General features: G+C 43.3%; 1 protein-coding gene across 2 annotated transcripts in view; it reads right to left on the reverse strand.

The window, feature by feature from the left end:
• MAD1L1 (mitotic arrest deficient 1 like 1) overlaps positions 1-24,168 on the reverse strand; it is a 751,355-nt gene that overhangs the window by 339,615 nt on the left and 387,572 nt on the right. For both annotated transcript variants that reach the window (XM_073648135.1, XM_073648136.1), the window contains exon 14: positions 2,440-2,528. In XM_073648135.1, the coding sequence (XP_073504236.1) occupies positions 2,440-2,528 (89 nt within the window). The remainder of the gene's footprint in view (positions 1-2,439; positions 2,529-24,168) is intronic.

Below are 24,168 nucleotides of genomic sequence, written 5' to 3' on the forward strand. Positions count from 1 at the left end.
GGAGAGGGAGAGAGAAGGGGAGAGGGAGAGAGAAGGGGAGAGGGAGAGAGAAGGAGAGAGGGAGAGAGAAGGGAGAGGGAGAGAGAAGGGGAGAGGGGGAGAAGGGGAGAGGGAGAGGGGGAGAAGGGGAGAGGGGGAGAAGGGAAAAGGGGGAGAAGGGAAAAGGGGGAGAAGGGAAGAGGGGGGACAAGGGGAGAGAGGGAAAGAGTGAGAAGGGGAGAGAGGGTAAGGGTGAGAAGGGGAGAGAGGGTAAGGGTGAGAAGGGAGGGAAAGGGGGAGAAGGGAGGGAAAGGGGGAGAAGAGAGGGAAAGGGGGAGAAGAGAGGGAAAGTGGGAGAAGAGAGGGAAAGGGGGAGAAGAGAGGGAAAGGGGGAGAAGAGAGGGAAAGGGGGAGAAGAGAGGGAAAGGGGGAGAAGAGAGGGAAAGGGGGAGAAGGGAGGGAAAGGGGGAGAAGGGAGGGAAAGGGGGAGAAGGGAGGGAAAGGGGGAGAAGGGAGGGAAAGGGGGAGAAGGGAGGGAAAGGGGGAGAAGAGAGGGAAAGGGGGAGTAGAGAGGGAAAGGGGGAGAAGAGAGGGAAAGGGGGAGTAGAGAGGGAAAGGGGGAGAAGAGAGGGAAAGGGGGAGAAGAGAGGGAAAGGGGGAGAAGAGAGGGAAAGGGGAGTAGAGAGGGAAAGGGGGAGTAGAGAGGGAAAGGGGGAGAAGAGAGGGAAAGGGGGAGAAGAGAGGGAAGGGGGAGAAGAGAGGGGAAATAGGGAGAGAGGAACAAAGAGAGAGAGAGATTTTTTTTCTTTAGTTAGCAGTTCGGGTATCCATTATTTTCAATGGGTTTCGGGTTCTGGTGGAAGTTCGCGTACTGTTTCCAAACAGGTACCAAAAACCGAACTTCCACCGGTCCACGTCACTGCTTCGTTTCAGATGATTAACAGGTCTCGCCCATGTGTGTACATCAGGAGAGACCTGTCAATCACCTGGAGTGGAGCGGGGAGAATCTGAAGCGTCAAAACATTACAGATAAAGGCATACCTCGCTGTAATCGTGCAGCCAGGATCTGATTCAAGCTGCCTTTCATTTGGGCGCCATAAGTCAAGTGATAGTTTCCCCTTAAAGAACATCAAAGCGAGAAATCAAGAACCACACTCCTGAAACCCTGCTCTAGGTAGAGTAGTGCATCAACTCTTTTCAGCAATGTCCCTTTAAAACAAGGTTTATCATTATTCATCAATGTAACTACAGAGGGGCAGGTGCACAGGTTACAGTTGGACACTAACTAAAGTAGGGGGGCCAAACTGCACCTTGGTCACTTAAGGGAAATCTGTCGGTGGCAGTTACCCGCCTAGAGTACCCTAACAGCCTTACAGCCTGGATAAGCAGCTTAGGAATCATGTCCTCATATATGTTTAATCATTAACTTCATTATGTAAAGGATGAACGTTTATCACCATATGCGCTCTATGCAAATTAGCTTCTTGGCATCATGGGGAGGAGTCACTCAGCTGAATAGTCACAGGGGCCATGCACTTAAAAAACAAAAATCCTATGACCTGCATGCCCATATAGAAGGCTTTGGAGGACTGTCCTTTAAGAAGAGTCAATACTTTTTCGCTAGGACGTAAGGCAGCTACTGATTACACATCTAAGGACATCTTTAAGGATCTATTCATTCACATTGCAAGCGAATAGGGGTTCTGCAGGCGGGTAAAAGCTACCGACAAGTATAAGAGGAGATCAGTGCTATATAAAAGGAAACGTGATGGTTGGGGGCGCCCTATCACCAATTTTGCTACAGACATATCATTGGTGCAACCTGGGGCCCAAGACGTGAGGGAGCCCATTTCCAAAGCAGGTGGAACTGTGCATCATGATGAGCTATTGGATACAAAAGGCCCCTATAATGTTCTTGAACAGGTGCCCTCTCCTGACTGTTTCCACCAGTGTCCTCAAATAATTAAAGGAGTTTTCCACTACTAATGTACTGCTTACCTGTCCTTAGGATAAGTCCTGAATATCAGAACGGTGGGTGGGAACATGAGCGCTCCTCACTGATCTGCTGTTATCTGTTTCTGCAGGTCAATATTACAATAGTTGTGTAAATCTCTTTTAAGTACTGCAACCTCTTACCACCATAGAATCAGAGGCACATTTTTAAGCAAACGCTATAACTATCACCCTTAATGTGACAGAGGGCCCACTAGAGCCAGGTGGCAACTGCTCTCTAAGCCACCGCTATAGCTGTGCCTACTGTTCGATGCCAAAAGAAATCAACTTTAGGAGTGTACAAAAAGATTTAAAAAGGGTCAGGATATAGAAGTGCATTGTTCTGGATCCTTGGAAACTTTTACCTAAGAATAACAAATCTCTTCTCAACTATATTAGCAAACCGGAATATAAAGCACCCGTATGATCCACCAACCAACGAGACAACAAACTTTTCTTTTCACTGACCTGAGAGAATTGACGGCCTCACTCGTGATGGAGGTGCTCAGCTCCGTTGTGCCCATCTGTGACTTCAAGAGGCTCAGCTCTGCCGTTAGCTACAGGGACACAAACATTCAGAGATGTATTAATCCGAGCGCAGGAGCTCCGGAAGGACAACAACGCAGCATTTTTGATTGAGGCTAATAACTTCGGCATAATTTATTCAAGGTGAGTGCTAATCTTATAGGGTCGCTGATTTTTATAGTTGAAGTAATTAAAAGCTACAAAGTATTGATTGGAGGAGGCAGAGAAGATGAACATGACGGAAAGCTACAGGTGGGTAGATAGATGGCAGCAACACCGCACCAGGAAAATCTGCAGATTTCTCTTAAAAGGGATTTGTCACCAAAGTCAAAGTGTCAAGTTTTTGCTCCTATTCCCCCCCCCTGCTCCCCTGAATATGCCATTACTTTTTCTTTTTTACATTTACCATACGGTTCCAGGGTCGTTTTGTTCAGTGCTCCCTTTTATGGTCTTTACAAAAGGGGTGTGGTCCACAGGCTAATTAAGCAGAGCAGCCAAAAGACACGCCCCCGATGATCATGTAAGCACCACCCCTTTTGGTAAAGAGCATACAAAGTTAGCACCAAATTAAAAAAAAAAAAAACATATCTCAGGAAATGTATGATAGGTTTAGAAAATAAAAAAACGTAATACTCAGGAGAGCAGCAGGAATAAAATAATAGCATAAAATGGACACCTTTGTTTTGATCAAGTTACAAATACTCCTTAAGTCACTTTGTGCTCTTAAAGTCCATTTACACGAACCATAAGTGACTGCCAAACAGCTATGTACTTGCTTGATAGTAGTCAGTTGTTTAATAGCCAGGTGAAATATGGCAGTCAAAGAGGAGGGTCCATTAATCCCCTCTATGAGCCAAATTGGAGAGTTGACATCAGAGGCGCCAACATGAAATACTACATTAAAAAATTACCCGTGCGATACCAAAATTCCATGGCAGCTAGGAACCTGACCAGCGTTTCCTGGGCAGCTGTTTTCACAGCTAGGGCTGTCCTAATCCAACAATCCCATAAAGTTATACAATGCAGTTACTAATCAGGAAGGATTCATGAAAATCGGGAGTTTACAGCATTTGTACACTGAAATAAAAAAATAATTTGAACCTCTCAAAAAAATCAGTAACAGATCGTTGTGTGGCCCTTCCAGTAGTCAGCTGATTAAAATAACCATAGGACTCCATCCAGCGATTGCACTGCAGGTCAGCTCCAGTTAAGGAAAAGGGACACAGCTAAAGTACTAGGCACAGAAATTGTAAAAGGGACATAGCTACAGTACTAGGAACAGAAATTGTAAAAGAGACTGAGCTACAGTACCAGGCACAGAAATTGTAAAAGGGACATAGCTACAGTACTAGGAACAGAAATTGTAAAAGAGACTGAGCTACAGTACCAGGCACAGAAATTGTAAAAGGGACATAGCTACAGTACCAGGAACAGAAATTGTAAAAGAGACTGAGCTACAGTACCAGGCACAGAAATTGTAAAAGGGACATAGCTACAGTACCAGGCACAGAAATTGTAAAAGGGACATATCTACAGTACCAGACACGGCAATAGCCAAATACAACCCCTGGCAAAAATTATGGAATCACCGGGCTCGGAGGATGTTCATTCAGTTGTTTAATGTTGTTGAAAAAAAGCAGATCATAGACATGGCACAAAACTAAAGTCATTTCAAATGGCAACTTTAGGGCTTTAAGACACACTAAAAGAAATCAAGAAAAAAAATGTGGTACTCAGTAAGAGTAATTTTTTTCAGACCAAGCAGAGGGAAAAAATTATGGAATCACCCTGTAAATTTTCATTTCCAAAATTAACACCTGCATCAAATTAGAGCTGCTCGTTAGTCTGCATCTAAAAAGGAGTGATCACACCTTGGAGAGCTGTTGCACCAAGTGGACTGACATGAATCATGGCTCCAACACGAGATGTCAATTGAAACAAATGAGAGGATTATCAAACTCTTAAAAGAAGGTAAATCATCACCCAATGTTGCAAAAGATGTTGGTTGTTCACAGTCAGGTGTGTCTAAAATCTGGACCAAATACAAACAACATGGGAAGGTTGTTAAAGGCAAACATACTGGTAGACCAAGGAAGACATCAAAGAGTCAAGACCGGAAACTTAAAGCAATATGTCTCCAAAACAGGAAATGCACAACAAAACAAATGAGGAACGAATGGGAGGAAACTGGAGTCAATGTCTGTGATCAAACTGTAAGAAACCGCCTAAAGGAAATGGGATTTACATAGAGAAAAGCTTAACATAAGCCATCATTAACACCTAAACAGAAAAAAACAAGGTTACAATGGGCTAAGGAAAAGCAATCGTGGACTGTGGATAAAAGTCATATTCAGTGATGAATCGCGAATCTCCATTGGTCAAGGTGATGATGCTGGAACTTTTTTTTGGTGCCGTTCCAATGAGATTTATAAAGATGACTGCATGAAGAGAACATGGAAATTTCCACAGTCATTGATGATATGGGGCTGCATGTCAGGTAAAGGCACTGGGGAGATGGCTGTCATTACATCTTCAATAAATGCCCAAGTTTACATTGATATTTTGGACAGTTTTCTTATCAATTGAAAGGATTTTTGGGGATGATGACATCATTTTCAAGATAATGCATCCTGCCATAGACCAAAAACTGTGAAAACATTCCTTGAAAGAAGACACATAAGATCAATGTCATGGCCTGCAAATAGTCCGGATCTCAATCCAATTGAAAATCTTTGGTGGAAGTTGAAGAAAATAGTCCATGACAAGGCTCCAACCTGCAAAGCTGATCTGGCAACAGCAATCAGAGAAAGTTGTAGCCAGATTGATGAAGAGTACTGTTTGTCACTCATTAAGTCCATGCCTCAGAGACTGCAAGCTGTTATTAAAGCCAGAGGTGGTGCAACAAAATACTAGTGATGTATTGGAGTGTTATTTTGTGTGTTTTTCATGATTCCATAATTTTTTCCTCAGAATTGAGTGATTCCATAATTTTTTTCCTCTGCTTGGTCTGAAAAAAATGACCCTTACTGAGTACCACATTTTTTTATCTTGATTTTCTTTTAGTGTTTTTTAAAGCCATAAAGTTGCCATTTGAAATGACTTTAGTTTTGTGCCATGTCTGTGATCTGCTTTTTTTCAACAACATTAAACAACTGAATGAACATCCTCCGAGCCCGGTGATTCCATAATTTTTGCCAGGGGTTGTATATAGAGATGTGCCTGATAAACAATGTAGAATAAATTCAAACAGCTGGTAGATGGAGATGTCAGAAGTTGGACCCCTGAGAACTAGTAAATTGACAACCTATTCCAAGTATATATTAACAGGCCTGAGTTGTGATACCAAGCACAGCCACTATCAAATAAGGAGCTGTGTCTGATAAATGATGAAGTATTTGGAGGAGCTTTCAACCAGCTCAAAAGGTAAAGGTGCCATGAATTGGAGCCCACCAATCATATATAAATGACCCACTCTAAGAATACATCATCAATAAAATCTTGGGGCAACGGTCAGTAGCCTTATAGGAGTTTTCAATTTTCGGAAAACTTTTTTCCGCCAGCAAAGCTTCTTTTACAAAAAAAAAAAACAAAATGTGCTTTACTGACCTTCTCTGGGTCTAGAGCGGACTGCACCTGGAATCTGTTATAGTATGCAGAGCTGACATTACATCAACAGTATGTCTCTGAGTAGACATCATGAGCCGCGGACCTCACTGACTGACTGCAGTGCTGTCGATATATCAGTGCTCCAGACAATAACAGACACTGGGAGTGGCGAGGGAGGCAGGGTAAGTAAAGCACAGCTTGTTTAGTCTTCTGAAACAGGAAAACTCCTTTAATTTTATAATTTAATGCTATGGCTATGCTAAGATAAATGCGCACATTTTGGAGATAAACACAGCATAGCCGAAAGACCGTGATATGACATAGAGGAGGCTTTGTGTGCACATCTGCCTCCAATTCATGGAAATAACTGTACTCTCCTAGTCTCCAGCCAGATTGGCCCAGGCCTCCGCTTTCATCTCTTAACAAAATGATACAAGAAAGAAGCCGGCCTGTCAGTAAGAAACGTCAATCAAGGCTCACAGGCCCCGAGTAACCCTGGAAAATACAACCAATTAGAATTCATGAGAATCCCCGTCGAAGCCTTCAGAGACGACGCAGCCCATCGCGCCATGCAAGGGTCTGACAACACCTGTTTGAAGGCCAAATCTTTTAGCCCTTGTGACCAGAAGCGCAGAGTACTGTGGGAGCGGCAGTGCCGGCACTGAGCTGACGTGGGAGCCCCGGCAGGGCCATGGCGGTCAGTACTGGAGAATACCGCACAGTTCCTGCAGGGATGCAGACGCTTTTATTTAAAATCCAGACTGCAGTTTCATAGCTTCTGAGCGGCCTTAATTAAACGTCAGAGCTTGATCGTAATGACACATTAAGTGTTTTATCTTTCTGTTATTGTTACATGGTAAATGGAGAAAATTGCTTTATTTGCACTTGGGGTCAATTCCTCCATTGCGCTTTGACAAATAAGCTCCACGTTGTAATAAAATGTGTGTTAGGGGAGATTCTATTAATATTGTCATAAGCACTTAATTCATACAATGAGACAGCCATCTGCTGATGCCAATTAAAAAAAAAAAACACAACCCGATCCATATGCTATGGCGATGGCAGACTTGGCACCTATGGGAAAGAATTGCAACAAAGGTCCGTATGTCTTTTAACCATCACCAGAAGAGACCCCGGCAAAAATGTGATGATGTGTTACTTTATTAGGAGTGATTTTCTTGGGTAACTACAGAGATGGTTACGAGAGTGTCAAAAAATATAAATCCTCGTCACCTTAGGAAGCATACAAATAGTCTTTTCTTAAAGGGAAATTATCAGCAGGTTTTTGCTATGAAATCTGAGAGCAGCATTATGTAGGGGCAGAGACTGTGATTCCAGCGATGTATCACTTACTAAGCTGTGTTTTGCTGTTTCAATACAATCAGTGTTTTATCAGCAGGAGATTATCACTACAGGACTAGGTGTCTTGTGCCTCCTGATCCAACCATGCCCCCACCTCTGATTGGTAGCTTTGTACAGAGTACACAGAAAGCAGCCAATCAGTGGTGTGGGCGGGGTTATACACAGCTCAGCATTCAGAGAACTGGCAGATCTGTAGCAGAGAAAACTGTGACTGTATCATAACTGCTGCACCCAGTAAATTAAGTCATACATCAATGGAATCAGGGTTTCTGCCCCTACATCATGCTACTGTAGCAAAAACCTGCTGACATATTCCTTTTAAAGCATACCTATCCTTTTATACGAATCCTATAACAAAGCATGGTCTTACTGCTCTCATCTCCCACAATAAGATGCAACTTTCCGTTCACTTTTTTTTAGTGGGCAGTTCTTCTTTATCAGCATTCTGGCCGCACTATAGGTGCTGGGTTTCTTTTAAGACACTTCCTATCACACACTGCTGTCATTCTCCAATGTTTTGCCTGCCCTGAACTAGAAGCCTGCCTTTCTGTGTTGCCTTTATGCAGTTGGACAAACAGGAGAGCAGGAGCTAAAAGATAAAAAAAAAAAACAACTTTCTATAGAGAGACAAAGAACCATCTCATCCTCCTGCAATCCATCTTGGCAACTCTGCTGCTAAAGATGGATTACACTTTACAACAGGCAGATGAGAGCTCGTCAGACAAAATAGAGACACCTAGTGACAATTTGGAAGAAAGTTTTTTGAGGGTAAGACCAGATCATTTTTAAATAAAGTGATTTGCGGATTGTCTATCACATTATTAAATGAGATTAAGTTGTCTGAAGCTATGGAAAACCATTTAAGATAAGACCATCAATATCAGTTCAGGGAGGATATGATCAGCTGATCGAAGGGGTCAGGTCATTTAAATTGTTTCCCGGGAACAGCGCCATACATTTTGTAGTGGCCGTGCTTGGTATTACAACTCACTGCTGCTCAGATAGGACTGAGCTGTAAACTACAAAATATGCTTCAACCTTTAATAGGAAGAATAAGACCCAAGAATGAATTAAATGGTGCAACACAGCACAAGTCTAATAGCCGAAAACCTATGAATACAGTAAAAAACTATTTGGGAAACCAGAATCAAAATGCCATTGTAGATTTAAACAATATCAATTTATTGAAAAAGACACCACGTGACAAACAATCATAAAAAAGCATGAAGGACAAGTTAAAATAACATTAATAACAAGGAGAGGCAAGGAGACATCAGCAGCATAGGGTGATAAATGCAAAGTGCTGGGTCAGGAACCAAAATATATGAGATATATAGAAATATAAGGTGCCAGTGCACATAAAGTGACAATTGCAAGGATGAAAGCAGTGTATGTATGTAAACACGCAATCAAACACTTACACGTATGTGAAGTGTAACACCTAAGTGTGCAAAAAAAGAGGAAAGAGTATTAAAAATGTACTGACCCAAATTCATACTGGAGATGTGTCCACGCCACCCCTCACTCCAACGCGCGTTTCACACGTACTTCCTCAGGGAGTGAACACACTCACTGAGGAAGCACGTGTGAAACGCACGTTGGAGCTTGATTCTGGTTTCCCAAATCGTTTTTTATTATACAAAATATACTTAACTGTGCCGGGTAAAAAAAACGAAAAAGCCAAAGAAGGGTGCCCCCTCTTAAATCAGCTGATTGTGGGTATTGGGAGCCTGACTTCTACGGATCCTAAGAATTATGAATTCAATATTAGAGTCCGGGAAAAACTTGAAACCAGAATTGTTGGATCTGTCTAAGTCCCAAAGATCTGTGTATTATATAGGGAAATTGAGAGTTTTTATATGCAGCTTTAATGTGTTTTTTGTGCCAAAGAACAGGCTGCCAAGACAATTTTTTTTTAACCCATTTTAACAGTATTAGATAAGTAAAAAAAAAAAAAAAAAAAAAGAAGACATCACTACGGAAAAATAAAATCTATACAAAAATATATGAAATTACAATGAATAAAAAAAATGACACATTCTGCTTCCCAATCCACAATTCTCAAAACAATTTATCTGATATTAAAGCAAAATATTCGAAAGCAAAAAAAAAAAAAAAAATGATGAAAGTAAATAAATACCGGGCCAAACACGCTGAAAATTCTTTCAGATCAATCCCATCACATAACCCCAGCCAGACGGAGAGGAGCCAAGGTGCGCGCCAGTATTGCGGTACTTTTCAACACCACTGTTTATTCAGAAACTGATAAGATTATCATAGCAAAAAATGTTTCCCTCAATTTTCTGATTACTCCTCTTATCAGCAGCTCGGCTGAGTCTATCAAAGCCGGCTGGGAGGAGAGGAGAGCCATTCACACAAGTACACAGCTGCAAATGGAAGGCATGAAGTCCGCGGCTCGCTGCCGCACACACATTCATTATTCTCCTTCTTGCACCCGTCTTCAGATCTACAGAGACACCGGCTCAGGAGAGAAGGAAATGGTACTTTACAGGAGAAATGCCATCACAAGCTCACACCTTCTGAACATCGCCTTCTGATATTACAACAAATTTAGCTCTGCTCTTAGTTACTGATTGCAGCCATATTGGGGTCCACCCGTCCACCCTTAACCCTTGCACAAATTTCACAAAGAACTCTCATTTTCATCACATATGATCTTGACATGCTAGCCAAGCTGCAATTCACTTCACGACCACTGTGTGGCCAGACACAGCATAAACAACTCTTGACAGAGTATCAGAAACCGCTCATTTTGGAATATGTGACGCTAGGGAAAGGTGATTACATAAATATCTCTACAATCAAATAGACTTTTTATTACACAGGGGAACACTATCCTCTCATCACTATGTTTTGAATTTTTTGCATATTTTTTGTTATCATTTTTCTTAATTATTTATATATTAACAATTTTGATTAGATTATTAAACCTACTATTTTTGACAGTTCCAATAAATTATAATAATTTAAAGGAGCTATCCGAGAATTTGCTTATTTTTCCCTATGGGACTAAGATCTTACAGGCAGACAGCAATTAACTACCTCTCTGTTCTGCCTGGTGACTGTGACGACAAAGCTTTTCTTCTTAATGAGCCAGACGTTTAGATTTGTTAATCCAAGAGACATACTCTATTATCTTTGTGCATTTGTGTCTGGTCAATAAGAACAGACCAGTATTTGTATAACCCTGAATGTTGAATTAAATTCCTTTGGAAACAATCATGTTTACTATGCTAATGACAAATTGTACTACAAGGCACCTATATGTTTATCTATAGGTATAGATAACACCCCCTGTGATACAAACTAGGTAAATAGATTAGCTAAAACAATGATAGCTGAGCCCTGCACCTTTACCTCTGACATATGACTAATGACCCTTGACCTATGAATGATGGCTGCAAGGACAACTGTGATCTATAAAAAAGGGGTCTCTGCCTTTATTTTGGGTCAGTCTACAGCATGTCAGCTTAGGGGGCTTCAGCCCCAGCTGGAGGACTACAGATCATCTCCATTGAACATTGCTGATCCCTCAGAGACGACTTGAAGAATCCAGGTTGGGACACTCAGGCCACCTGGCCCCAGACTTCATTGCACTTGGCTAGTTTCATAAGCTTGTCATTACCGTCTCTCTTTGGGGGCCGGCCAAAAGCGGGGTGCCACTGGTGGGGGTAGTCGGCCCTGCTAGCCCCGAAATCACAGCTACTCTATTCTCGGCAGGCCAGAAGAAGGGTGAGGACTGTGTAATGTTGCACCATCTTGGGTACTTGCTGGGACTGTTCTATTTGTTTATTGTTCGCTTTGTGGTTCAATAAAATATTGCCACACTGTTTTACCCTCACCCAGTGTTGTCTGAGTATTGTTATGCCCATGGAAGACCCCGGATCTTCACAGTGACCATCTCTGCTGGCTCAGAGTGGTCACGGTCCCCTCCTACCGGCGATTCTGCGGCTTCATTTGACCTTACATCAACAGAGCAGCTTCTTCTCTTCTGGGCTGATTGACAGCTGGCTCCCCGCAGTGAGGCACTGGGGAGCCGGCTGTCTATCAGTAGGACATCGGTAGTGATGCCTCGTCTATAGAGCAGAGCGGAAAAGAAGAAGCTCCTCTCTCTGGCTTTCTTCCTATCGCATGTATTCATGTGCTCTAAAGGGCCAGAAATAATGGTCACAAGGAACTACAAATCTTGGTGACGAGGTGACAAGCAATAGGCTTTCCCAATGCACCACACATGCTAAGGATCAATGAGATTTAATAACACTTGAAGTATGGATTGGTCAGTGTTTATTTTGGGGTATGTTTGTGACGCGCCCCTGGGCCTGTGTCGCGCTGCGTTGCGCACGCGGGAGCTTACCCGGAGCCGGATCTCTTGAGGGTTGTAGTCTCGTGGCGGTGACCCGGTCCGTGCCCAGGGAGTCAAACTGAGCGGCGATGTAACAGCGGTAGATGCAGGACGACTACGCCACCCGTTGAATGCAGCTATGGAGCTGCCGCTGCAGGACAGTCCGCTGAGGCCGGTGGATGGATGGTGCAGCGTAGATGGTATAACCCCCAACGGGAGGGGTATGGCCTCAGGGCAGCAGATGTGGATGATGGGGGTAGCAGGAACCACTCAGAGACGGTGCGGTGTAATTCAGGGTCTTTACTGGTAACAACGATAGACCCTCCCGGAGTACTTGCTAGTGAACGGGGCCTGGTCAGTCCTTGAGCAGATGGGATCTCCCCTGGCCAGGCGGAGTTGTAGGCCTCCCAAACTGACTGTACTCTTCTGGCTACCTTGCTAGAAGCGGATATAAGTAGCCCACGTCCCTGAGTGTACCGTGTGGTGCTCACCCGTATGGCCGGTGACTCGGGGCCTTCTAATGGCTTCCGCTCCACGATGGCGGTGCTGGTCCCACGCGTGTGACCGTGCCTTCGGGTTTCTGGGCCTGAGGACCTGCAATCCCCTGCCTGACGGATTCTGCTGCTGGGTAAGAGTTAGTCCCCACAGCCTCGGACGCCGGGTCCGGTAAGAAAGCTTCTCAGTCAGGGCGAGCTCTGCAGCTGCCAGCCCCTGACTCGTAGTAATATTGCACCCAATGAGCTTCTGCTGTTTCTTCCTATGCTGCTTCTCTGTCTCTACTCTCCTTGACTGACTAACCCTGCCTCAGCCCAGGGTTTATACAGGGGAAGTTCTTCCCCTCCCAAGACTGGGCAGGAGGTGTGGCATGCACAGGATCCCTGACCAAAGGACCTCCCACCTGCTCTCAGACATAACATTACATTACTGTGGAAAACCAGACCCCTGGGGTGCCACATTTGCAAAGCGATTAAAGCCCTGCTAACTGTGCAGCCATCAGAGACTGTAAACACTCCTGACACCGTCCGATGATTCAAAGAATGCGGCTGCAGGGACAATATAACTTTATTTTCTCCCTGTAGCCACTTGTCCAGTAATCCAAACAAATATGACTTAGATACAAAGTAAGAGTACGTCTCATATGTCATGAATTTTTCAAAAACTTATAGTGATATTACCAATTCTATAAGATGCAAGGAATACATCATTTTACCATTTCTATCAAAAATGAGTGCTTAGACCAAGATTGTGCAACTAAATACAATGCATTCTTCTATTATCCAGAGCTGCATTCACAACTCCGCCCTGAAGTTGATTGTACCATTAAGCAATATTGGGACCTAAGTATGAGCAGTAACAGATCAAGCAATCGAGCAAAAGAACAATCGAGAGAAAACAAACAAGAGAGAAAAGCAAAAAGTTAAAGGATGCGAGCAAGAGAGTAAGTCAATGAACAAGTGAACTAGAAAGACAATATAAGAACAAACGTAATCAAGGGGGAGCAAACGAAAAAAGGGGTAGCAAACAAAAAAAGGGGGAGCAAACAAAAAAAGGGGGAGCAAACAAAAAAAGGGGGAGCAAACAAAAAAAGGGGGAGCAAACAAAAAAAGGGGAACAAATAAAAAAAGGGGGAGCAAACAAAAAAAGGGGGAGCAAACAAAAAAAGGGGGAGCAAACAAAAAAAGGGGGAGCAAACAAAAAAAGGGGGAGCAAACAGATTAACCCAATATTTGCAGATAGTCATTTAGGAGGCAACAGTTTCCCTTTATCACCTTAATGACCTATGGCGTACATTTCTGTTACTGGTTAATAAGGAATAAGAGAAACACGATTTCCATATATACTGTAATACCTTAGTATTGCAGTATACAGTGAAAGCAATCTAATGAGCACAGGTTAAAGTCCCCTAAAGGGACAAAAACTAAAAAAAAAATCTAAGAATTCGAAAAAAAATAAAACACAATTAGAATTGTCTTGTTCCAACAAATTTGTCCTATAAAAAACATAAAATTATTGAAACCATGCATTAAAACACCAATTTAAAAAAAAAATGCTTGATTTGCTGATTTTTGGTCATCGCACGTCCTAAAAAAAATGTGCAATAGAAAGCTATTAAAATGCCCTATGTACCCCAAAATGGAATCAATAAAACAAACAACTCAGCATGCAAAAAAACAGCAATGTGGACAGAGAAATAAAAAAAGTCTCAGAAAATGACAACAAAGAATTTTTTTTTTTTTTTTTTTTTTTTTACAAAACAGCAGATTTTTTTCACCACTAAACTTAGATTATCACTAGAGGTCTAGTAAACCTGGAGCCATGTAGTCATATTTATGAGCTCAGTATAACTCTGCCCCCACCTTCGATTGGCTGCTTTCTGCATATGCACAGTGTACACATAAACTGCCGATCAGTGGTGGGGGTGGGGTTATGCAGAGCTCAGAATTCAGAGAACTGCAGATAAAACAGTGATTTTTATCAAAACTACAGTGAGCAGCACAATAAGTGACATCGCTGGAATCATGTAACACCTGATGTTAAAGGGGTTGTTCACCCTTAGGCTACAAGTCTGCAGTCACTCCATTTCTGAATTCTCACAGCATGCAATGTGCACAATGTCAGGATTCTCCATTGCTGGCGAACGGAGCAGGCAGGCGCGTGACTACAAGCAGGCGATTTACATACATGTGGTCAGATGTAGACTAGTTGTTTAAGTCCTCACTCAATACAAGTGAATTGAGCGAGACTGGACACGTCTAGTTGGAATGTGGCCAAAAGTATACAAATCACATAATTATGGTCACATGACAGCCCGCTCTCGGCGACAGACAATCCTGACAGTGCGCATTGTAAAGGTTCACAAGTCTGCAGTCACACAGAGTAACTGCAGGCTTAAGCAACAAGCCTGGACAACCCCTTTAAAGGGTCATTCCCAACATCTTAACCACTGGATAAGTTGTACCAGAGAATCCTGACTGCACGCTGTGAGGATTCAAAAGTCTGCAGTCACATAAAGTGACAAAGTGACTGCAGACTTGTACACCAAGGCCAGACAACACTTTTAGATACAGTTTCCTGCATTACTCCTTGGATTAAAGAATGTTTGCCACCTAATGGATATTTTTTTTCTTTTAATGGTACCACATAATGAGTTTGAGTAAAACATGATTAATACACGAGAGATACCATCAGGAGCCCTTATTACATTCAGCAGAGCCCCACTGGAAGTCAATGAAATTTCCATAGTTTATGGGGAGTGTAAAGTTAGTATGTCACGCTTGTTTTATGTAGCCATTCATCAAACGCTTACAAATGAATACGCAATGCTGCAAAATACACCGGCCTGGTGGTAAGAGCTGATTTAAAAGAGCTGGATTAATCCTTTATGCCATGTGGCACAGTGCTGGCTGCTGGGGATGGGATTTGGGAAAATATTGGGTAAAGCAGGAACTGTAACTCACCAATTTGGAGTGGAACCGATGAGTTAATTGGGGTCAACAATTTTGCCTGCATTTGGAAAACCGCTGAAGCCGGTTTGGTTCAAAGTAACACTAAACCAGGTCCAAGTGTAGTGGACGGAGGGTGGGCGAGGGGAACAAAAAGATCTCAATATTTTTTAGTAAAGCCAGAAAACATTTTTGAAGGAGATGTGGCCTCAGAAAATGACCTACAGTAATCAAATTGATTCATCCTTCCCACTTGCAAAATTTCCTTCCAAACTTTCTACTGTTTGCAATAAAACCAATCAAGCAAGAATTTTTTAAATTGCTCAGAACAACTAACGTAACAAGTGGTTTCTCCAACTTCAGCGCAAAATTCTTCTTTTAATCACTACTGCAGCCTCAGAAATACTCACCTCCTTCATGACAAACATCCCAAAAACTTAATAGAGTAAATTCGGCTGTTACGACCTGCTACAGACGTGATGCATAGCCAGACACCAGCTTCTGGCAGGGTTCCGGAGGAATCCTAGTCCATTCCTCATGGGTCTCCGAGTTCACTGATAATCTTGGGTTTCCGTGCTCTTCATAGACATATTCATAGGCAGAGTGGATGATAAGTGCAGTTTGAAGGAGTAGAGGTGGCTTATAAGAGGAGAAAGACGAATCTTTCATTATTAAGATATATTACAAAGTTTTGTATATTTGCTGGTACCATCTGATAGGCTCACAAGATGAGGTGGAACCTCTAAGCCCGAGGACCAGGTGGGCACACGGACGCTGTGGGCAGCGAGGACTTTGCACACTCAGGCATCTCAGAAACAGCAGGACAGATGACGTGGAACCCAGCAGAGATGGAAGCAATTAAAACACAGTAGCACAGAAGGTGGGAAACACCAAACAGAGGTCTAGAGACGCCATCCCAAGACACAGGTGTGTGTCTTAATGGACCTTAAATAGGTCTAGGGAGTTGATCTATGCAACTTGAAAAACCCAACGTGGAGCACAACAGAGGGCAGCAGACCCAGGGGAAGGAAGTGGAGTCTAGGATACCCAGGACAAGTGGGTAATACTACTGATTTAAGAAAAATTTATTAAAATGACAGTGACCTTTAAATTATGACATACGAGTTGCAGCAGTGACCATTACAAGGAGCTTGGGAACCTATTGCATACTATTTACACACTGACCTCAATAATCTACCAGAAAGCAACAAACTCCTAAACTATCTCTCCCCCCAGTTAGACCTTTGTCATACAATGCTAATTAAAATTACTAAAAAGTACCCTAAAACATCTGAACGTTCAGCTGATTAAGCAATCTTAACTCAGAAGAAGAATTTTTTTTATTACTATTATTTTCATTATGTTGGCCAGTTATGTGCAGCACAGTGGTTTTCATGCTTCCTGGAATTGCTGTGGATACTGGATAGGATTACTGGGGACTGTCGGCAGCTTCCATGATCCCACTCATGTTTTACAGAAATTTTCTCTTAATGGCTACCTACACTCACCGCTAGAACAATGTGTAAGGTTGAGCTATATTCACACAGTTTTCACAGACCAACGCACATACAGTACAGACCAAAAGTTTGGACACACCTTCTCATTTAAAGATTTTTCTGTATTTTCATGACTATGAAAATTGTACATTCACACTGAAGACATTAAAACTATGAATTAACACATGTGGAATTATATACTTAACAAAAAAGTGTGAAACAACTGAAAATATGTCTTATATTCTAGGTTCTTCAAAGTAGCCACCTTTTGCTTTGATGACTGCTTTGCACACTCTTGGCATTCTCTTGATGAGCTTCAAGAGGTAGTCACCGGAAATGGTCTTCCAACAATCTTGAAGGAGTTCCCAGAGATGCTTAGCACTTGTTGGCCCTTTTGCCTTCACTCTGCGCTCCAGCTCACCCCAAACCATCTCGATTGGGTTCAGGTCTGGGGACTGTGGAGGCCAGGTCATCTGGCGTAGCTCCCCATCACTCTCCTGTTTGGTCAAATAGCCCTTACACAGCCTGGAGGTGTGTTTGGGGTCATTGTCCTGTCGAAAAAGAAATGATGGTCCAACTAAACGCAAACCGAATGGAATAGCATGCCGCTGCAAGATGCTGTGGTAGCCATGCTGGTTCAGTATGCCATCAATTTTGAATAAATCCCCAACAGTTTCACCAGCAAAGCACCCCCACACCATCACACCTCCTCCTCCATGCTTCACAGTGGGAACCAGGCATGTAGAGTCCATCCGTTCACCTTTTCTGCGTCGCACAAAGACACGGTGGTTGGAACCAAAGATCTCAAATTTGGACTCATGTGAACTCTGTGTGGCATTGACCTGTTCTCTAATCTGAGCTGCTGTTAACCTGCAATTTCTGAGGCGGGTTTCTCGGATAAACTTATCCTCAGAAGCAGAGGTGACTCTTGGTCTTCCTTTCCTTGGGCGGTCCTCATGTGAGCCAGTTTCTTTGTAGCGCTTGATGGTTTTAGCAACTGCACTTGAGGACACTTTCAAAGTTTTCCCAATTTTTCACACTGACTGACCTTCATTTCTTAAAGTAATGATGGCCACTCGTTTTTCTTTACTTAGCTGCTTTTTTCTTGCCATAATACAAATTCTAACAGTTTATTCAGTAGGACTATCAGCTGTGTATCCACCTGACTTCAGCACAACACAACTGATGGTCCCAACCCCATTTATAAGCCAAGAAATGCCACTTATTAAACCTGACAGGGCACACCTGTGAAGTGAAAACCATCTCCGGTGACTACCTCTTGAAGCTCATCAAGAGAATGCCAAGAGTGTGCAAAGCAGTCATCAAAGCAAAAGGTGGCTACTTTGAAGAACCTAGAATATAAGACATATTTTCAGTTGTTTCACACTTTTTTTTGTTAAGTATATAATTCCACATGTGTTAATTCATAGTTTTGATGCCTTCAGTGTGAATGTACAATTTTCATAGTCGTGAAAATACAGAAAAATCTTTAAATGAGAAGGTGTGTCCAAACTTTTGGTCTGTACTGTACACACTACTCTGCTACTGACTGTCATGTCATTGCATGTGAGACTAGACTAGACTTTAATCTCAAAAAAATGTATACTTAAAATTGTTAAACATCCAAATGATAGTTGATCAGTGGGGGCACTGGAAATTGTCATCTGAACGGACCTGTGGATTTCCTGCGCTCCACTGTTCCATTCCCGTTCTCAGGATCAGTGGGGGTCCCATCCAATCTGCAAGTTATCACCTATCCTGTGCATAGGTGAGATCTTTTAATGATTGGAATAAACCTTTAAGTCAATGCTGAGAAAACACTTTTTCAACCACTGCAAAGGTATATTTGGAATTCATCGTCTCATCTACGTGATGCACATTAATAATATTAGTGAGGGGTTGGTGTTATAGTCAGAGTAGATGTATTTCTTACCTTTTATTGTATTTGCAGCCATTGCGCTAAAATATTCCTGCTGACATAAAAAGCTGATCTCACGTAGCCCGTGCTATATTTATACAGAAAATAGACTGGGATTTTTCAGCAGAAGTGAATGCACCACCTGCTCTTCTCCTGTGTTCTGCTAATGTTCGTTTTGCAGGATGCCCCCTGCTGGTACGACAGGCATATAGCACCCCATATTGTTTTACAAATCAAAGATCACACACACTTTTGAAAACTGAATATAAAGTTGCTCCAAATCCATATGTTTCATACATCTTATCCATAAGGATGGAGAAATCTCAGAACTACAGACTGTACTGACAAGCGAATGTATAAAATCATTACACTCCTGCAGATAAGGATTCCAAGATCAGCAGTTTTCGGATAACTTTTGGCATCATCCAACCACACTACAAAGTAAGAGTACATCTGATATGATATATTTTTAAAAACTTATAGTGATATTACCAATTCTATAACATGCAAGGAATACATCATTTTACTATTTCCATAAAGAATTAGTACTTATACCATTTTGGCAACTAAAAACATTGCATTCTTCTATCATCCAGAGCTGCATTCACAATTCTGCCCTAACACAGCTGAAGTTGATAGGTCACAATATTCCTTAAAGGTACAAGGTATGAGCAGTAACAGATCAAGTAATCGAGCAAAAGAACTATCAAGAGAAAATAAAAGAGAGAAAAGCAAAAAATTAAAGGGTGCGAGCAAGAGAGTAAGTAAATGAACAAGGGAATTAAAAAGACAATATATGAAGAAAAGTGATCAAGGTGGAGCGAACAAAAAAAGAGGGGGGAGCAAACAATAAAGAGGGGGGAGCAAACAATAAAGAGGGGGGAGCAAACAATAAAGAGGGGGGAGCAAACAATAAAGAGGGGGGAGCAAACAATAAAGAGGGGGGAGCAAACAATAAAGAGGGGGGAGCAAACAATAAAGAGGGGGGAGCAAACAATAAAGAGGGGGGAGCAAACAATAAAGAGGGGGGAGCAAACAATAAAGAGGGGGGAGCAAACAATAAAGAGGGGGGAGCAAACAATAAAGAGGGGGGAGCAAACAATAAAGAGGGGGGAGCAAACAATAAAGAGGGGGGAGCAAACAATAAAGAGGGGGGAGCAAACAATAAAGAGGGGGGAGCAAACAAAGAGGGGGGAGCAAACAAAGAGGGGGGAGCAAACAAAGAGGGGGGAGCAAACAAAGAGGGGGAACAAACAAAGAGGGGGAACAAACAAAGAGGGGGAACAAACAGAGGGGGAGCAAACAATAAAGAGTGGGGAGCAAACAATAAAGAGGGGGAGCAAACAAAAGAGGGGGAGCAAACAAAAGAGGGGGAGCAAACAAAAGAGGGGGAGCAAACAAAAGAGGGGGAGCAAACAAAAGAGGGGGAGCAAACAAAAGAGGGGGAGCAAACAAAAGAGGGGGAGCAAACAAAAGAGGGGGAGCAAACAAGAGAGGGGGAGCAAACAAGAGAGGGGGAGCAAACAAGAGAGGGGGAGCAAGCAATAGAGAGGGGAAGCAAGCAATAGAGAGGGGAAGCAAGCAATAGAGAGGGGGAGCAAGCAATAGAGAGGGGGAGCAAGCAATAGAGAGGGGGATCAAACAAAAGAGAGGGGGAGAAAACACAAAAAGAGGGGGAGAAAACAAAGAGGGGAAACGCAAACAAAAGAGAGGGGGAGCAAACAAAAGAGAGGGGGGGCAAACAAAAGAGAGGGAGAGCAAACAAAAGAGAGGGGGAGCAAACAAAAGAGAGGGGGAGCAAACAAAAGAGAGGGGGAGCAAACAAAAGAGAGGGGGAGCAAACAAGTGTCCGGCCAGGTACAACTAGGCAGCTGGGGGCTGGAATCCGCAGCGCAGGGTGGCCCAAGCTTTCTGGGCCCCCCTGCTGCAAATTGCAGTTCGCAGCCACCCCGGAAAATGGCGCGTTCATAGAAGCGCCATCTTCTGGCGCTGTACAGAACTCATCCAGGGCCCTGGTGCGGTGGCTCACTGGGTAAGAAAGGGGTTAGGGCCAGCTTGGTATTATCAGCTGGCCCTAAGCCAGAAATTCATGGGGTCACGCCAATATTAGACATGACCGCCATGAATTTCTAGTAAAGTATTTAAAAAAAAACACAACACCCAGAATAAAGTCCTTTAATTGAAATAAACACACAATTCTTTATTGTTCTAAATTAAACCATACTTACCGTATCGCCCATTCCAGCTGAAGCCAATGTCTTCTGCAATAAAAGTAAAATAATAAACCAACCTCATCCTTACCTTCCCATGGTTCCCAGGACAGCTTCAGCTCTGCTACATCGAGATGACAGGCTGGATCGCAGCAGAAAACTGCCATCCAGCTTGTCATGCCGCAGACACTGAGAAGCGCAGGCATGCTTGCGCTCCTCAAGTGTCTCGCTGTGACGGCATCCAGATGAGCAGAGTTCATGTCCAATGAACTCAGCTCACCTCATGCACGTCACTGACAGCGTGGGAGAATTCTCCTGCGCATGCGGTGCCGGCAAATGACGTCACCGCTTGAGCAGGAGAATTCTCCCACTCTGGGATGGCATTGAGATGGCAGGCTGGATGGTAGTAGAAAGCTGCCATCCAGCTTGTCATCCTTCAGAGACATTGCCTGCGCTCCGTAGTGTCTCTGAAGGATGGCATGCTGGATGGCAGCGTTCTGCTACCATCCAGCCTGCCATCTCAATGCCGTCCCAGCGTGGGAGAATTCTCCTGCTCAAGCGGTGACGTCATTTGCCGGCACCGCATGCGCAGGAGAATTCTCCCACGCTGTCAGTGACGTGCATGAGGTGAGCTGAGTTCATTGGACATGAACTCGGCTCATCTGGATGCCGTCACAGCCAGACACTGAGGAGCTTCACTGAGGAGCTTCTCAGTGTCTGCGGCATGGCAAGCTGGATGGCAGCGTTCTGATGCGATCCAGCCTGTCATGTGAATGTAGTAGAGCTGGAGCCGTCCTGGGAACCATGGAAAGGTAAGGATGAGGTTGGTTTATTATTTTACTTTTATTGCAGGAGATCGTTGGCTTCAGCTGGAATGGGCGTGACGGTAAGTAGAGTTTAATTTAGAACATTAAAGAATTGTGTCTTTATTTCTGCTGCCGCTGCCACCGCTACAGGGCAGTGGGAAGAGCGAGGCTAAGTGCCAGAATTTCTAGCCTGGGAGGGGGCCAATATTCATGGCACCCTTCCTGGGCTATTAATATCAGCCCCCAGCCGTCAGCCTAGCCTTTGCTAGCTATTAAAATAGGGGGGGACCCCACGTCATTTTTTTTTTTGGGTCCCCCATTTTAATAGCTAGTAAAGGCTAGGTATTCAGCTGGGGGCTGATATTAGTAGCCTGGGAAGCTCCGTGGGTATTACCCCCTTCCCAGGCTTCAAACATCTGCCTCAGCCGTCTGCTTAACCTCCGCTAGAGACTAAAATTACGGGGAACCCCACGCCAATTATTTTTTAATAAATCCTTTATTTTAACACTAAATGACAAAAACAGTAACCAACACTATCACTGTACTTATTATATATGTGACTGACATAATTCTATGTATCTAATCTGTGTGTGATGCTCTATTCTTTCTGTTCTAAATTGTCGGGTACCGGTGTATGCCGCTGATGAATTGCTGGCCAGCTTTTTTAAAGAGACAGGTGCATGAAAACGGAGGGCGCTAGTGTGTTCCAAGTGCCCAGCTATGTTTTTCATGCACCCTCCTATATACCCTGCCTGCCTGCCTATGTATTGTGCCTGCCTGCCTGACGTTTAATTGAGCACTGTTCCCATCGATTTGGGCAATTTTTGACTTTCTGCAGACCGCCACGGGGGACAGCCTGAAAAATGCTCTAGTTTCCCATAGACTTACATTGGGCTCGCTGCTCGGGTCGAGCACCCGAGTATTCCAATGTGCTCGACCCGAGCTTCGAGCACCCGAGCATTTTAGTGCTCGCTCATCACTAGTAGGTGCATATCTGAAATATGGAAACAATGTCAGCACCATTACAGAACTGACGTGACTGATTACCACTGATGATTAGTCGTTGCAAAACAGGTATATAAGTATTAAAAAAAAATATGGTTAAAAAAAAGGGGAGAGCAGGTGCACAAATGTTTCTTTGGTTAAATTGCAACTTAGACAAATTGTAACCTTTCTGCTAAAAAACAATAAGGGTAATTATTTCTACACTCTTCTACGATTCCAGGCAAAGCACAGTGGAAGATGAGGACACTTCAGCCGAGTATCAGGAGGGTTGTCCTTAATCATTGATGTGTGAAGTCTACAGTAAATCAAAGCAGAGATCCCCAAAGCATGACAACAAATATCACAATAAAAGCACAAATGACAGGATTGACAGCACTTAAAATGACGATCACCTGGAACGGACGCTCTTTTGCAGCAGCTTAGCATGTCGATGACTGGTGGCCTGTCAATACACAAGCTCCAGAGCTTTGCTCTAATAACTGTTCCTTCGACACACATTATTTTACAGTGACCCCATATGTGAGAGGAACCAGCACGAGCTATTGAGGATGCTCTTATGGATAGCAAGGGACCATCTATTACTCTGCTCCGCACATTACAGAAACTGGAGGTTGCCCGGGGGCGACTCATTCATCACCGAAACGGCTGCATCGTCTAAGCCGGTCCAGATAATAACAGACCGGGTGGGAAGATGGTGGCCAGAGGTTGGATGCAGTGAAAGACCCTGCCATTACAGACCTGATGTACAGCTTCTCGTTTGGAAGATTTTCAAGTATTTCTTATAAGGTGTATTTTATAGTCCATTCATTAAATGATTTTATTACTAAAGGGAATCTGTCAGGAGGTTTTTGCTTTGCAATCCAAGAGCAGAATGATAAAGAGGCAGAGACCCTGATTCCAGCGATGTGTCGCTTACTGGGCTGCTTGGTGCAGTTTTGATAGAATCCGTTTTCTCTGCTGAAGTTGTAGCAGTGCTCAGAATGTGGAGCTGTGTGTAACCCCGCCCATATCCCTGATTGGCAGCTTCCTGTGTACACTGTGAGCAAACTGCCAATCAGTGGTAGGGGGCGGGGTTACACAGATTAGCAGGACTGTCTTGCATGCAAAACCTAGTCCTGCAGTGATAATCTCCTGCTGATAAAACACTGATTGTAACAGCAAGACGCTGAGCATTTGGCACATCTCTGGAATCAGTCTCTCTGACCCTACATTATGATACACTCAGATTAATTAGAAAAAAGTGGCTGACAGATTATTTTTACAAATTGAGGACGTTGCAAAAATCACACATTTCCCCGTGCAGCCTGTAGTCTAAAGCCTTTTACAGCTCAGTACAATAAATGATGTCCCATTATATGTTACCTTTAAAACAGCTTTAGGGCTCCTTTACACAAGCACATAAAACACTGATCAAATATGGACGTGCAATATGGATATTTTATTCCACAATTAGTTCCCCTACT

This window comes from Phyllobates terribilis, unplaced genomic scaffold (genome assembly GCF_046119375.1).
Source record: "Phyllobates terribilis strain yellow unplaced genomic scaffold, ASM4611937v1 Scaffold_9__5_contigs__length_417890890, whole genome shotgun sequence".
In the NCBI taxonomy this organism is placed as follows: Eukaryota; Metazoa; Chordata; class Amphibia; order Anura; family Dendrobatidae; genus Phyllobates; species Phyllobates terribilis.